General features: G+C 52.6%; 6 protein-coding genes across 6 annotated transcripts; 3 read left to right on the plus strand and 3 right to left on the minus strand.

Moving 5' to 3' along the window:
• Positions 1 to 1802: 1802 nt before the first annotated feature.
• On the plus strand, positions 1803 to 2964 carry J4E93_003876 (uncharacterized protein; the record flags this gene model as incomplete). The annotated part of the gene is made up of 2 exons (XM_049341806.1): positions 1803 to 1820; positions 1897 to 2964. 2 exons carry the CDS (start codon positions 1803 to 1805, stop codon positions 2962 to 2964), a joined length of 1086 nt encoding a protein of 361 aa, XP_049201311.1.
• Positions 2965 to 3173: 209 nt separating this feature from the next.
• On the minus strand, positions 3174 to 4342 carry J4E93_003877 (uncharacterized protein; the record flags this gene model as incomplete). The annotated part of the gene is made up of 2 exons (XM_049341807.1): positions 3174 to 4273; positions 4336 to 4342. 2 exons carry the CDS (start codon positions 4340 to 4342, stop codon positions 3174 to 3176), a joined length of 1107 nt encoding a protein of 368 aa, XP_049201312.1.
• A 236-nt stretch (positions 4343 to 4578) lies between these two features.
• J4E93_003878 (uncharacterized protein) lies at positions 4579 to 5202 on the minus strand (the record flags this gene model as incomplete). The annotated part of the gene is made up of 4 exons (XM_049341808.1): positions 4579 to 4662; positions 4714 to 4846; positions 4902 to 5129; positions 5183 to 5202. The coding sequence occupies 4 exons, from the start codon at positions 5200 to 5202 to the stop codon at positions 4579 to 4581; spliced, it is 465 nt and encodes a 154-aa protein (XP_049201313.1).
• Positions 5203 to 6020: 818 nt separating this feature from the next.
• J4E93_003879 (uncharacterized protein) lies at positions 6021 to 7041 on the plus strand (the record flags this gene model as incomplete). Its single annotated transcript, XM_049341809.1, has 3 exons — positions 6021 to 6171; positions 6219 to 6877; positions 6928 to 7041. The coding sequence occupies 3 exons, from the start codon at positions 6021 to 6023 to the stop codon at positions 7039 to 7041; spliced, it is 924 nt and encodes a 307-aa protein (XP_049201314.1).
• Positions 7042 to 10100: 3059 nt separating this feature from the next.
• Positions 10101 to 12291, plus strand: J4E93_003880 (uncharacterized protein; the record flags this gene model as incomplete). The annotated part of the gene is made up of 3 exons (XM_049341810.1): positions 10101 to 10103; positions 10191 to 11704; positions 11757 to 12291. 3 exons carry the CDS (start codon positions 10101 to 10103, stop codon positions 12289 to 12291), a joined length of 2052 nt encoding a protein of 683 aa, XP_049201315.1.
• Positions 12292 to 13276: 985 nt separating this feature from the next.
• On the minus strand, positions 13277 to 14731 carry J4E93_003881 (uncharacterized protein; the record flags this gene model as incomplete). The annotated part of the gene is made up of 3 exons (XM_049341811.1): positions 13277 to 13517; positions 13565 to 14123; positions 14173 to 14731. The coding sequence occupies 3 exons, from the start codon at positions 14729 to 14731 to the stop codon at positions 13277 to 13279; spliced, it is 1359 nt and encodes a 452-aa protein (XP_049201316.1).
• Between the last annotated feature and the right edge of the window lie 810 nt (positions 14732 to 15541).

Here is a 15541-nt window from a genome sequence, read left to right on the forward strand (position 1 = left end):
TACCCGCTATCCGAAATCTCTTCACCGTGTTTCGTTCCGACGCGCCTGTTCGATCGTCACTGCCACCCATTTCAGCCTGCTAACCTTCGCTTGCTCATGCCACATCCTCTCTAAGCCATCGGCTGCACGCCTGGAATCTCGACCCATCTGTGGGCGGCGAGGCGGCTAAAATGCGCGATTCTAGCGCCAACGTAAGCGTTAAGCTTTAGCAGCCAAGCATCCGTTCGCCTGCTGCGGGCACGTCTCCGGGACTACTGAATGGGGAGCTACCCGGCACGGCAAGCGGATCGCATAGGCATCGCATCATTAGCCATGCGGTATCAAAATAGTCTTTTTGACGGAAACAGACACGGAGATTATGGACGTTAGATGCTTTTTCGAAATAGGCTACGTCTACACCGTCTCGGCAACCTTCCACTACCAGCCTTGTACCAAGCGCACGTCAAAACCTTGTGAAATTGTCGGGTCCGCGGTTCGCGATGTCGGCGCGGAGGCGACCGACAAGCCGGAGCACAAGTGGAAAAGATCTCATCGACTAGACCGAAGTCGTGCCGTAGACGAAGGTCGTTTTCCCTAAGCGTAGCAGAGGCTGACGACGATGGAGCATGGGCTGGATGTAACAGCGGGAATAGTAGGGCGGAGATGCGCCGTTCTCCTTCGAGATGGGGACCCACGGGATGGATGTACAGGTACATGTACACATGACGATTAGTGTCCGCGGAGGCTGAACATGACTCCATGCAGGGCCGATTAACGATGGATATGACAGCCCTTTACAAGGTGTTGCAGCCCGATTTGTAAAGTATATTCGCAAGGGATTGCCCTCGTTGCGGTGGTATTCGTCGCTTGCCGCCAACTACTGCTCTCTGCTACCCGCGACAAGCCCGGCACTTGGTCGTAATTCCACCCCACGGACGAAACACGATCAATTTGATGTGTCGTCCAGAACGTCTATTCTGGCGCCCGGAGGTTCTCAGGCTCTTTTGTGGATCGAAGTCGTACGCGAATAGTTTCATGTAGACTTCAGTCTCGACCTCGAGTCTGACTGACACCGGGTATGGTACCAGTCGTACACCGGTAGGACCGGTGTATATTCGCGGTATATCACACTCGCGTTCGCGTTCGGACCGATACACTGATTTTTCAAATCGCATGCGGCTTTCATGGTTGTGTTTTGGTCACAACATCGACACATGTATTGAGATTGATGGATTTCGATGCGGCCCATGGGGTTGACAGCATTGGGATTTGGACTACACCAACATGAGCATTATCCAGATGCTTCTGATCGAGGCGATCAGAAGAGAGGAATAGGAACTGTTTTAGATGGACGATGCTTTCAAACTCTCATAGATCGTAAAGGCCTGTCGGAAATCATCTCAATTTACATAGCTTTCAAACCCAAGTCTTTTGGACTACAAAGACATGCGAATGAGTATGTGTGAATTTCTGGATACGCGTGACGGATACATGGATCGCCAGCGCTGACATCTTGAATATCTGGGATAGCCAAGACAAAGACATGGGCCCTCTGGCGCAGGTTTTTGAAGTTTTTTGAGGACATGTAGTCATGAAGTAAGGTAGCATAACGTATAGAAGAGCGGACGTAGGGCGGTGCAGGTGGGCTGCACCTTGCTGGATTAGGACGAACCGAGGTGGGGCGATGAGCTCACATCAAGCACGAGGAAACACCAAACGACGCGTTCCGACGCGACAACCCACGCATTTGTTTGTTTGCGACTTTCCAACTCCAATTTACGTCGTCCGACGCCGTCACGAGATTGAAGATGTTTTCGTTGCCTATGATCGCGCCGCGCCCGGTAAGTACTCAGATGGGTTGCTCAGAATGCTCAAAACACAGGTCTTGTTCGAATAATAAACTGACAACATCTCCAGGACGCCAGCCTCTGGCCATCCCACCACACCACCCACGCCGCTTTCGAAGATACCCACCCGAATTCCCCGCCAGACACAGCCCACGGCCAAAACCAGCGACGCCCTACCTCGCACCATGGCCCACGTCGCATTCAGAACCAGTTCCTCGCCAGTCTAGCCACCGACGAAAACACAATCGCCCAGCGTAAACTCAATGTTCGCAGATTCGGCGCGGGCTGGATCCGTCCACCCGGTGTTACCAAAACACTTCAAGCCATGGAGGACGAAAAGTTGGAGAAGGAGGAACAAGAGATGATGCAGCGCAGAGAGCAAGTCATGATGGATTTGGCAGCCGCACAGCAAGACGCTGCGAACGAGGAGCAAAGGGAGAGAGGGGAGATGGCGGAAGAGGCTGGAGAAGGCGAAGAAGAAAGAGACCTTGACGACGAAGTCCCCGAGGCCGAAAGTACACCCAGCGCATCCGCCTCCGAGGTCTCCAGCGACGAAGAATCAGAGGAGGAGGCTAGCGAAGTCAGCGGCGATGTCCAGGAAGAAAGCACAGTACCATTCAACGAGGACAGTTTCATTGAGGGCAGCATGTTGGAGGCAGAAGTATCGCATATGTTGGAGATGGAGGAGGCGGAGATGGCAGGCGTCCTACAAGATGAGCGCGATCTCGATGACGATGTACCAGAAGCCGGGAGTTACGAACACACGGATTCTGAACTCGAAGATGATAGCGACGTGGATAATAGCGCCCTTCCACCTGGTCTGGCTTCCGCGCGTTCGACACGTTCACATAGACGCCGCTCCAGTGGACGCCGTGTTTCAAGCCGCAGGAGTTCGGGATTGCCTGGGGGCATGATGTTTGGAGGCGGACATCCCGCTGTTGGAAGGGTTAGTCTGGGTGTTGATCTGGGGAATGGGCGTAGTAGCTTCGGCATGGATGGTAGTAGTTCGCTGCTTGAGGGCAGCTCGTTCTTGAGGAGCTCACCTGCAGGGAATGCGGCGGCTAACAGGGGTAGTCTGAGAGATAGGTTCTTGGGGGCCGCGAGGGGTGGCGGTGGAGGAGGCGGAAGGAGGGCATGATGTTGAAGTGTGGTAATGATTATGAATGTACGATAGAGATACCCAGTAGCTCGATAGAGCCTGATTGTATTCAGATGAGCAACAAGCCCGTTTCTATTCAGATGAGCAACAAGCCCGTTTCATGCTACCAACGTACAAGCCAGGAGGTACCATCCCATTCTACCATCGCTTCTACCCATGCCAAACACGACCCGGACGACAACATGCCCCTACACCTCAGCTAACATCTCTTCAAACGCCTTCCCGATAAAGCTACCTGCTTCCCCAAATATCTCTGCGCGCTCCGTTCTCTCTACGTCGGAGTCCAAGTCCATGACATGTCTTACACACCGCATAGAATCTTCCAGGGCGTCTCTGCCTTTTAGCAGCAGGTAGTACTCCAGACGAGTCTCTATGGAGCACTCTCCGTCGACAAAGTCGCCAACGTATTCTCCATCAACTGCGCCGCTCAGCTGATACACGCGCTGCTGCCATTCGTCGTCGGTAACAGTCATCATCTCTTCCATTCCGCGTAGCATCGACGCCAATGTAGGTACCGAGCTACTGTGAATGGCCCACAGTGCGTTCAGCTTGCCAATGGTGGCGTCGATAAACTTGTGGTCGGACATGAGGTCATGAGCGATCGAGCGAAGGGCTTGCTTTTGGTTCAAACAAATTGAGTCTGATTTGGCGACCAATATGCGTTCCTTGTTGTAGAGTTGAAGGTGAAGTGGGTATCTGAGGTCTTCTAGCACCGAAAGCGGTGGAGAAAAGGTGAGGGTGTCTGCTTCAAGCTTTTCCGGCGTCAGGATGCTGATGAGGTACATGAGGCTACCACTATTCCACTCGATAGGCTCATCCGTGTCATCGGGAATAGGCGAGGAGGGCGCCGTGGACGAACCATCCATGCTGGACAGACTTATGCGAGAGCCGCGGGAGGAGGGAGGGGTCCATTTGAGGTTAGGAACCCAGTGTCCATCAGACTCGCCCAGAATAGTGTGCTGGATGTTGTGAGATACATTGTCACTGTCACAGCCTGGCTTGCTGCTGGTGTTGACCTTGAGGAATACATCGGTGTCGACGGTCTTTATAGGCTGCGTAGGAGACTCGGCGTATCTGTCACTGAAGGGGTTGGCGCAAGGTGCTGCTGATGTGGCCGTCATGTCGGATTCGGCGTGATCGCTGAGCTGAGTGCTGTCAGGGGGATTGATGGGGAAGAGCAGGTAGTGACGCCGAGTGTGGGAGACGGAGCTGTCAGGGGTAGAACGTGCGAAGATGACGGGTATCAATAGGATTCGCTGGCTTGTTGAACAATAGCTTGTGACAGTGGCTATTCAAGCCCTGCGGGGATCATGAATGCGCAATACCCCTGCGGTGAACTGCCTGATTCACGTAGCATTGTCTGAAGATACGAAACGCGACTATAAGCAGATACTGTAGAAAATGAATGCGAAGGAACATTGACGAAGGGGTCGGAGTGTAGCAGACCACCTGCTGTACGTGACCTATAGTTGCAGCAAACTGGTCCCTTCGTCACGTTACAAACAGTCTTGCCGTAATTCGTCACAGTCAAGCATTTCAAGTGATGTCGTTCATTTTCCTTGTGTCCATCCCAGCGGTAGATATATACAAAGCTCAGTGGGTCGCAAAGATGTTGCGTGTGCGCAGGTGGACTGGGATCTCGCCCTTTGGCGCATCTGGTATCGTCTTCTCCAATTTCTGGCGTGGTGTTAGCGAAAGACGTAAGGAACAACGATCACTGCGACATACCAACTTCTCGAATACACACTTGTTGAGCTTGCGCTCTTCTGACCGGCAGTTCCAGAGCTGCTGGTTATGGTTCTCTAGGCATTGCCAGTGGGTGCGGAACTGTTCCAGGCAGTTCTCGTTGATGTCCTTGATACTGCCACAGCTGTCAGTACCCAGGATTCCTTATTCGACCTTCCGCCAGTACGTACACGCTAGCCGCACACCTGGTGACCTTGCGGCCTTCTTTCATGCAGTCAAACTCTCCCCGGCCGTTGGCCTCGGTCTTGCACATCATGTAGTCATCGTTGTAGGCCTTGCATCGCGCGCCAATGAAGAACGAGGCACTGAGGAGGGGCGCAGAACTGGCTCCGAGCTCCTTGACCTTGGGGATGTCGTCGGGTAGAGGGGTGGTGTCGATGAGGGCTTGCTGGTTGAACCTGCAATTTAGTCAGCATATGGGATCGCCGTGGGATTGGCAGGAAGCGCTTACCTGGGCTGGCGCGACGACATCTTGAGGGTGCGGTGCCAATGGCGGGCTATCGGCTCACGAATTGGCGATGATGCTCGTGAGGTCGTCGCGGAAGTCGGTCTTGGCGCTCACTAAAACTGGCAGGGATGCGATGGGCCGCGCTTGTGCCTGACCTTTGTGAGCGAGAGACAACAATCTCTCACTGCTCCATCTGCACCTCCACCGCGCCTTTACACGCCTCTCCTGCTTCTCATCAACCAGGATGCGCGCCGATTGATTGTTTTTGTAAATTATACCAGCGCCTACTTTCAGCGATCGCCTCCTTCGCGTGCCTGCGCGCGACCGAAAACAAACATTGGAAGCTCCTCCATCCGCGACCTGAACAACGTCACTCGTTCGAATCACGATTGAATCTGCCTAGAAGGACGCGCGCATAGTCCGACTTCTACACAACATGTCTTTCAGCTTTGGAAACCCGGCAGGTGGAGAAAAGAAGACGGGCACTCTGTTTGGAAGCACCACAGCACCAGCTGGCGGTCTTTTCGGTCAATCGCAGCAGCAACAGCCGCAGCAGTCGAACGCGACACAGTCCAGCCTCTTCGGCTCATCAACCGCCCCTCAACAGAACAACACCAATAGCTTGTTTGGTTCGACACAGCCGCAGCAACAGCAGCAGAACTCGGGATCGAGCTTGTTCGGTCAGCCTCAACAACAGCAGCAACAGCAAAACACAGGTTCCAGCCTCTTCGGACAGCCCCAGCAGCAACAACAAAATGCCGGCTCAAGTCTGTTTGGCCAGCCTCAGCAACAACAGCAGCAGCAGCAGCAGCAGCAGCAAGGGCAGCAACAACAGCCAAACATGGGCAACAGTCTCTTTGGCGCCTCGTTGCAGCCTGCGCCCGTTCTGAACAACATTCAGGCGCAAAGCATCCAACAACAGCGCGAAGGGCTTCCGCAGTTGCGCCAGTCCTCCGCGCAACCTTTCGCTGCTAATACCATGAATGGTCATAGTACGGCACCTCGAAATCACCGCTGAAGTCACGCTAACACTTGCCAGGAGAGAAGTCGGTCATCGAGCAGATACGGATTCTGAATAACAAGTGGGACCCCAGCAGCCCCGAATGCGTCTTCCAATACTACTTCTACAACTCGGTCAAGCCTGAAGAAGCCCCCTTCTATGGCCCCTCGCACGGTGAAGACGAACGGAAATGGGAGGAGGCTTTGTCCAAGAAGCCAAGTCCAGGTGCTATTCCTGTGCTTGCGCGTGGCTTTGAGCAAGTTGGAGAACGCATCAAGCAACAAGCAGCCGCTGTCACCGCGCTACGAACCCGCCTGCACGAGATCAACAATGCACTATCGCTTCTCAAAGACGCCCATGAGCTGACGGTAGCATCGCGCATCACCGAAGCTAAGCGCAAGCACGTCGTCTTCACTCAGCGGACACTGGCCCTTGCAACTAAGGTCCAGATTTTGCGAAACCGGGGATACGTTATGGATCAGCCAGAGGAGGAGTTGAAGAAGAAGCTCATCGAGTTGGAGAAGCAGACCTTTGATCCTGTACTTGGCGGGCGACAAGAAGAGATCTGGGCGCGCATGTCCGGTGTGCGCGAGCGGGCGCGCATCCTACAAGAGGAGACTGAGAAGCTGGGCAAGACGATTGACCAGCAGCAAAATGGTGAACTTCTTACAGATGAGGACCAGAAGGCGTTGGAGAAGGTAAGAAGCCCATTCCATGACCCCTCACATATGCTAACAACGTCTCTTAGCTCCTCAAAGACTACGACCGACAACTCGAGCACCTCAAGAAATGGGTCGACGACACCAGAGACGAATACGACGAGTGGGAGACTGCGAAGCAGTCAAGGCCAGCAAAGCGATAAGGGTATAATACGATGGCGCATTTGTCATGTACGATTTATAGGTGATGTAGAGGTTATATTGCGAAAAGTTGGGCGTTGCGAGATACCATGCAGCAGCGGACGGATGCATAGAAGGAGTACAATCAAGCGTTGCATAATATTCATCGTCTCATCTTTCCGCACATGTCAGATGGCGTTTAGTGACCTTCGACTGCTTCTAAACATGCGCCGATCCGATGCATACTGTAAGGGTTATTGTGTCCGTTTGACCAGTACTATTACAGGCGCATGTATCCCTGTGCCATGCGCATATGTTGTACAGTATTTCGTTGGTATAAGACTTGATCCTTCCGTTCCGTCTATGCGTACACCTGACCATGCCCAGCACTTTGGATTTTGTGGACGGGTTCGTAATCGCGGGAGCAGTCGCTGCTTAGAAGAGCTTCGAGACGTATTCGACGAGATGAGGTGCTGTAGAGTGTTAGTTCCCGTCCGACCATCCTGTAGTCCCAGACTATCCTCACAGAAGTACAGTACAACAGCGCTGGCAGCTGTCCACTTGATATCGGTCATAGTCTGTGCTTCGGCCGCGGCAAGCTCCTGCTTGGATGGCTGTGGTGGTGCTGTCATGCACGTCAGCCTCGTTGTCTTAGATGTGGCAATCCCTGGCAAAACTTACCTCCGAACATTCTGACGGTGTGTTGTATGAGATGTGGGGTGAGGCGATAGAAGGGGCTGTAGTGCGACAGGCGGTATGTAAGTTGGGTATCTCGAAGATGACGTTTACGGTGCACTTGGATACGCAAAAGTTTGGATTGTCGGCGTTTGGGCTGCGATATTGCCGATGGGGTTGGTCACGTGGTTGCGCGCACCCTTCAGGGCTCCCGAGGTCCTTCCAAGGCTGAGCGTTCGTTTTGCTCGCCCTTTCTCTTTCGCATGAACAGCAGAGATTACCCCGAACGCTCTTTTTTCGATTGTCTGGTTCAGCATGGCAGGAATCTCTTTTACGCAGGGCGACCGACAGCAGTTCACCAAGTCTTCTGTCCCTCAATCCATGCATGACAACAAAACTGTTTACTCGACAACTGAACGTCTGTCAATCGGACCTGATTATCCGGGTTCGGGGATTTTAATTCGTCCATCCCGACCGGCAAGTCGACCATGTTAGAAAATTTTGTACCACCTTATACAAGGGAGAAATCTAAACAGGTCTACAGACTACAGCAACATAAAAACATGCAAAGTAGGCGACCTAACGTCGATGTATGCTCTAGGTTGTTCAGGTTTTCCTCAGGTTGACGTGGTACGAAGAAGCTGTCCTGCACCCTGAAGCGGACCGATGTACACTTGAACGGACATACTGTTCACTCATCAGCCCGTATACCCTTGACATGTTTTCTTGGAGCTGACACGAATTCTATCAACCCCCAACTTCAGCCTCCCAATCTGGCAACCTCCAATACTTCGATGATCAGCCCAAACCGAGACCAGGCCCCAAGCTGAATCAAAGGCGCATTTTCTTCTTCAACCCCCAATTCTGTCATTTCCACATGCTGTCGTCTCTGGTAACATGCTCCTTCCTAAGGGATCTCGTTGTATAGATCAATGTACGTTCGTCCTCACCTTATACAAGTGAAAAACTGAACACCCTAGAGCCTACGTTGACGTTGGATCACCTACATTGCATGTTTTCATCTTGATGTAGGCTCTAGGGTGTTCGGTTCTCATTTATATAAGGTGCCCCTGTCTTGAACCTACACAGGGCACGGAACCAGGTCAGTGAAGCTCGTGGCGCGGTGATGTCGAATTACCGGGAATAAACCCGCAAGCACGTCCTGCCGAAATCTGGGGGCGAGATAGAATAAACAGCAACAGGTGCGAGTATATTCAGAGGCCTACAACAGCATATAACTTGCAGTTTACAGCATCTAAGAACAGTGCAGGCTTCTAACGTATGTACTTGTTCTTCTGATATGTAGCTATGCGGTTAGCGTTTCCTCAGATGAAGTGGTGGTCTTCAATCCGTTGCGAGGCTAACGCAGGAGGCCGAGACTCAACAATGCACCCGCGTGCCCGCAGTCTGTGGAGGCATCATGCGCTCAACGTGCAGGTCGTACAATCTGTGTCGCCCCCATCCAGGACTCCGGAATTGGTATATGGTTTGATTGCGAAAGCTAACATTGGGCTAGCTAGCGCTGCAATGGACCGTTGCGACGCGGTGAACTAAGTGTTTCAGATCTTCTAAACACGCCGTCAACAAGAACGCCACAGATTCCGATCCGAGCCCGAACAGATGCACCGCACAGCCGGTGTGCCCAATCAGCGAAGCAAATACGCATGCCTGATCGCCGGATGTAGTCGCGGTCGATCGGCCCTACAACGACCCCAAATGATGACAGGGGCGACAAAAGATCCGCCCCTACTCGTGCTGTATTAATATGTGATCTTGCGGAAGTCTGACAGCCTTCAACTTCTGTTGTTCACTTTTCCGTCGCTCTTTACGTTCTTTATCAAAGATGTTGCTTTCCGCATCTTCCGTTGTGTTGGCATTGTACTCTTCTTGCGCAATCGCGCTGTCCGCTCCTTCCAACAATGGCTATGTCCATGGATCCTCCAACCTACACTTTGCGCCCCGCCACCCTCATCCACACGCAAGACCTCGCCAATCTGTAGATCAGGATGCGTCATGTGCTCCATACTGGATGGAAAATATCAAACACCAGGGCATTGCTAGCTATAATCCAAACCCTGGAAACTATACCGTGTTCCGGAATGTCAAGTCTTTTGGCGCGGTCGGCGATGGAGTTCATGACGACACTGCCGCCATTCAGCGAGCGATCTCGTATGGTGGCAGATGTGCGCCTGGGACTTGCGGCAGTTCTACTAACCAGCCTGCTGTGGTGTACTTCCCAGGTGGAATATACAAGATCTCGAGTGCTATTATCGACTACTATTATACTCAGGTATGTACTCTGTCTAGTGCAAGAAAGATCGGATCACCATAGTCAGCCAAAAAAAAAAAGGAATTGTACTCTAGAAGTTACACTGTCTTCTGGTCTGTCTATGTACGCATGGCAGACATGGTGCACACTTGTAGGATATATGCAACATGTTAAATGTTATCTGGAAACGGGCACTTGTGCGATACGTATGAAACTAACTCGTTGCAGATCATCGGAAACCCAAACTGCCTTCCTACCATTCAGGCTGCCTCCAACTTCTCTGGTTCAAGTTTCGGCCTGATTGACGGCTCTCTATACGGCGACAATGGACTTGGTTTCAATCCTACAGTCACCTTCTTCCGCCAGATTCGAAATCTCATCATTGACACAACAAAGATGTCAGCTAAGGATTCACCTACCGGAATCCATTGGCCAACTGCACAGGCGACGAGTATCCAGAACGTAATCTTCAACATGAACGCCCAAAACGGAACGCAACACCAAGGTCTTTTCGTTGAGGCAGGATCCGGTGGTTTCATGACTGACCTCGTTTTTAACGGTGGAAACAAGGGATTCATCGTTGGAAACCAGCAATTCACCACTCGAAACATCACCTTTAATCATGTCACCACCGCTATTGAGCAGCTCTGGGATTGGGGCTGGACCTACAAGTCTGTCTCAATCAACAACTGCCAGGTCGGACTCAACATGACCAACGGCGGTCCATCTGCAGTCAATGTGGGGTCAATCACTTTCTTTGACAGCGAGATCACAAACACCCCAATTGGTATCGTCACATCCAGGACCAAGAACTCCGAGCCTGCTGCTGCCGGATCCCTTTATCTGGAGAACGTCAAACTCGACAACGTCCGCACCGCTGTAGCTGGACCCAATGGAACGTACCTAGCAGGATCTTCTGGTGCTTCAACTATCGAAGCCTGGGCTGACGGTCACCGATACCTGCCTCAAGGTCCTGTAGAAGTGCGCGGCGCTCTTGACCCAACTAAGCGCCCGGCAGAGCTGTTGGGCGCGGATGGCAAATACTATGAGCGCTCGAAGCCTCAGTATGGCGATATTCCCCTGTCGCAGTTCCTCTCCGCTCGTGATCTTGGTGCCACTGGAAACGGTCGAACCGACGATACCGATGCTCTCAACGCCGCGATCCTCCAAGCCAATGCCGAGGGAAAGATCCTCTTCATCGACGCCGGTTACTATTTGGTCACCTCTACAATCTACATCCCACCCGGTGCCACCATCATTGGAGAAGCCCTTGCCTCTGTGATTCTTTCCTCCGGCGCCTACTTCAACGACATGTCCAACCCCAAGCCAGTCGTCCAAATCGCCCGACCAGGCGAACAGGGCCGAGTGGAGTTGTCGGATCTCTTCGTCAGCACAAAAGGCGCGCAGGCTGGTGCCATTCTGATTGAGTACAATCTTGGTACCTATACTGACGAGCCTGCTGGTCTTTGGGATGTGCATGCACGTATCGGAGGATTCGTGGGATCAGACCAGCAAGTCAAGCAGTGTGGAACAACGCCTAACATTACGACCACTGCCGCGAATCTGAAGGAGGAATGCATTGTATCCTACATGACTATGCACCTCACCAAATTCAGTGCAGGCCTGTACATGGAGAACAACTGGCTATGGACTTCTGACCATGATCTTGACGGTGACGGCCAGCTCACTCTCTATGCTGGCCGTGGTCTGCTTGTTGAGAGTATCAACGGGAGGATATGGCTGTGAGTTTTCCAACCTTAGTAGCGTCGCCCTTAGTCACTAACAATGTTGCAGAACCGGCACGGCAGTCGAACACCACGTTCTCTACGAATACCAATTTGTCGATACCAAGAACATCTTCATGGGCCAGATCCAAACGGAGACAGCCTACTACCAGCCCAACCCCGATGCCACCCTCCCTTTCCCGAACAACCCAGCGCTGTCCGACCCAGTCTTCACACATACGCCTTTGAATGGAACGAACTCCACGTCCACCAGCACTGCATCCGGCTGGGGTCTGCGCATCCTCCGCAGCAACAACATTCTCGGTTATGGAATAGGTCTGTACTCTTTCTTCAACAACTACTCGACGAACTGCTCGCGGGTTACCGAAGACGAGAAGTGCCAGTCGACCATTCTGTCGATTGAAGGGGGCCGCAACACGTACGATATCAATCTCTACAACGTGAATACAGTGGGTAGCACAGAGATTATCACGCGCGACGGCGTAGAATTAGCAGACAACAAGGACAACAACAGCACCTTTGCAGACACCGTCAACGTGTTCCGAATCGGTAGCCTGGGTCTCGATCTAGATATTTCGTTGTAGATTAGATTTTATCAAGTGTCTGGTTCGGTCGATTTTTTTGGGGTTTTCAACAGCAACCACGGTACCATCTCAACCACAAGTTCGGTACATAATGTGCTCTATGCCGCTGCCTTGGGGATGGTCGGAGTATGAAATTTCGCCTTTAGGATTGTACTTAGTGGGGCTTTTCCTGTATCCAAATTTTTCCAACCCTCCAACTCCACCACCACATGACCAACTCTTTCCAAACTTCATATTCACACCAATTCCTCGTCTTCTCATCCAATCAACGTCCGATATGGTCTAGTGGCTAGGATTTGCCGCTCTCATCTGCAGAGTCAGTTCACTGTTCAGTGCCGGCAAGGCCCGGGTTCGGTAAGCTTCCTCGATTACCCCTCAGTTCGATATCCTCTAACAACCAAAAAGATTCCCGGTGTCGGAAAATTACCTTCTTTTTGCTCTCTGCAGACTGTACAACATGTAGCAAAAGAGCTAGAAGCGTTTTTTTCCTTTTTGCTTGAGGGTCAAAATCATTCTCTTTGGCGGGGTTGGAAGATCGAGGAAGTTCCAGCGCAGGACTGTTTTGAGGCCACATCAGGCCAGAGAGCGTCTTCGATAGCATAGATAGTCTCTCTTATTAGATCTTTAGCCTTGGCCCCTAAGGGACTGTCGTAGTTAAAGTGTATCATACCCAGTTCAGATTGTCCATACGACCTTGGCCAGTATACATGATGAGCATGAGCATTAGGTCAACGCAGGGAATGACAGCATTCAGGTTACGTTCAGAAGAAAAATACTGCATTCGATAGTGTACAAGAAGCTGGCTAATCCACACACCAACTCTGAAGCTGCAAGTAACGCCCGCTATGCAATTTTACCATGCGTAGACCCCAAGAGTATATCAGAGTACCAATGTGACGTCCAGAGCAGCGGATCAATGACCCTGTCTAAAGCCGAACAGAAAAGAAAACGCAAACCGCATGAGAATGGCGTCGTGAGAGCCAGCTCAGCGCCTGCCTCCGCTGCGACCACCCCTGATTTGCTTCATGATATCCACATTGCTCGAACGACTGCGTGCGTTCTCGTTGAACACAACGTTGCTCTTGGGCGCAATGGTATACGTAGTCGGACCAGACTCCATGCGGGCACGCTGGAATGCCTTGGGGGCTTCGAGCTGCTTCTTTCGGTTGGCTGCGTAGGCGGCAGCTTGGCTGCTGGCAGCGGACCTGTCGGTAGTCTTGATTTGGCTAGGGTTGTTAGCATATATAGCGAAATATGAAGGCGCAGTACATACCTCGGGTCGTAGTCGGCCTGGGCAAACTCCTTCTTGCGGTAGTCGTCTGTCCGCCTAAGGATAGGACGCGTCCAGTCTGTGAAGAGGCGCTCGGCTTGTCGCTTGATGGTCAACTCAGGCTTCTTGCTCTTGATGTAGAACATGATGACCTTGCCGATGCCAGATGCGACAAGCGTATCCTTGTTGACAGGCAACTTGGCTAACGAGGCCATGAGATCCTTCTGAATGTCGTACGCGGGAAGACTACCGTCGCTGAGGGGCTCCAAAAAGAAGCGCACCGACTCGAGCAGGTTCACTTCGGGGTCCACAATAGTATCTCTGAGTGTGTTCTTGTTCAGGAGGGCGGTGACTTCTGGCAGAAGTTTGAGCTTGTGTCGTGCAGGCTCGTTGCGCTTTCGACCTTCGTTGTCGGCTTCGGCGGCAGCTGCCATACGGCGGCGCATCTCCTCAATCTCTTGGTCGGCCATTTGTTCAAGGTCAATGCCATCCTTCTTGCGGCGGCGATTCGAGCTGGTGCTAACGATGCTGTCGATTTGGGCATTAAGCTGCTTCTTTCGTCCTAAAGTCACAGTTAGTAGATATGAGGGTCTAGGTATAATCATACGTACGCTCTTCCGGAGTGAGATGCTCGTCTGGATCGCCCTCTGGGCTTGCGGCTCGGACCCTGCCTGCCTTCTTGGACCGCTTGCTTCGCCTGTCACCCTCCGCAACATCGCCGTCATCGTCGCCATCCTTGTTCTTCTTACGGCGAGGCTTCTCAGCCCTCTTCTTCTTCTTCTTTGGCTCTTCACCCTCAGCAGCAGTGCGCTTTCGCTTGTGTACACCAATCTGCTTGACGTTGTCTTCGTCGATCGCTTGCGCCGGGCGCTCGTCAATAGCAACATTGTTGATATCGAAATCGCCAAACTGCTCGTCCATTTGATCATCGTCCAGCGCTTCGGAAAGTACCGATTCGTTGTCTGACAAGCCAGCCTCGATATCGTCCTGGTCAGGCATCTCGCCGGGTCGGTCCTCTGTCACCTCCATATCTTGATCTGGATCACCGATAGGGGGGTTCGGGGTCGCATTCTCCTCGTCGATTTCGGGGCGCAGGGGATCAGCTGGGTCGTCGCCAGCCGCTGGTAACGGCGACCTCGAATTCCATCGGTTGAATTCAACGTCCTCCATGCTGGCTGTTCGGGCCTGGTTTGTCGAAATCGGGGTATAGATGAGAAGGCGCGGAGGATGCGAGATCGATTAACGGTGACTTGTCGCGGTAAAGGTGGACCAGGCGCGAACGTCGATCGAGAGGTGTCCAGAGGAAAGTTCAAGGGAGCGCGACGGCCATGACGCGCGGTGATACTATTTGCCGGGCCCGGGCTTGGCAACCATGGAACGGAGGCGCGGCTAGTTCGCGATTGTCAAAGACCGCAGCCGCTCCTCCACCTTTGTTCTACAACTCACTCACCTGATCACCAACTTCAGGCCCCCACCATCACGACACCCCCGACGACGTCTCACAGAGTCTGCTCGACGCTGTTTGTCAGCTTCTAAACTGACGAGCCTCATCCTAGACGACACCCAACTAGGCTTCGCCGTCGTCGCAGCACCTGAGTCACTTTGGGTCTTCATTGCGACACTTCCGCAGTCGCGCATCACCGCCTCATTGTTGGCTTGAAGGAGGAAGGGCATACATACAGAAGGAGGATTGCAGTAGCTGGAGGAGAGCGAGTTTGTTACTGCCTAGCTGTACCGGCGCAGTCTTCACACTGCGTCATTTGGCGCGGCCATAGCTAGTATCCAACACAAGCACTGTCATTACGTGTGTTCGTCGAGAGCGAGGAAGCATATCGTCTATCTTGTTCATCTGGCATCGACATCGTCAGCGTTGCGACTCCCCGACCGCAGAGTCAGCCGCTCACCCTGCCCTTTGCGCGCAAGTTTCACGTCTTCTAACACAGCACACATCCCCTCTTGTCTAACCCCAGAACTTCTTGC

The sequence above is a fragment of the Alternaria ventricosa genome, assembly GCF_023758065.1.
Source record: "Alternaria ventricosa strain BMP 2768 chromosome Unknown scaffold_5, whole genome shotgun sequence".
Classification (NCBI taxonomy): domain Eukaryota; kingdom Fungi; phylum Ascomycota; class Dothideomycetes; order Pleosporales; family Pleosporaceae; genus Alternaria; species Alternaria ventricosa.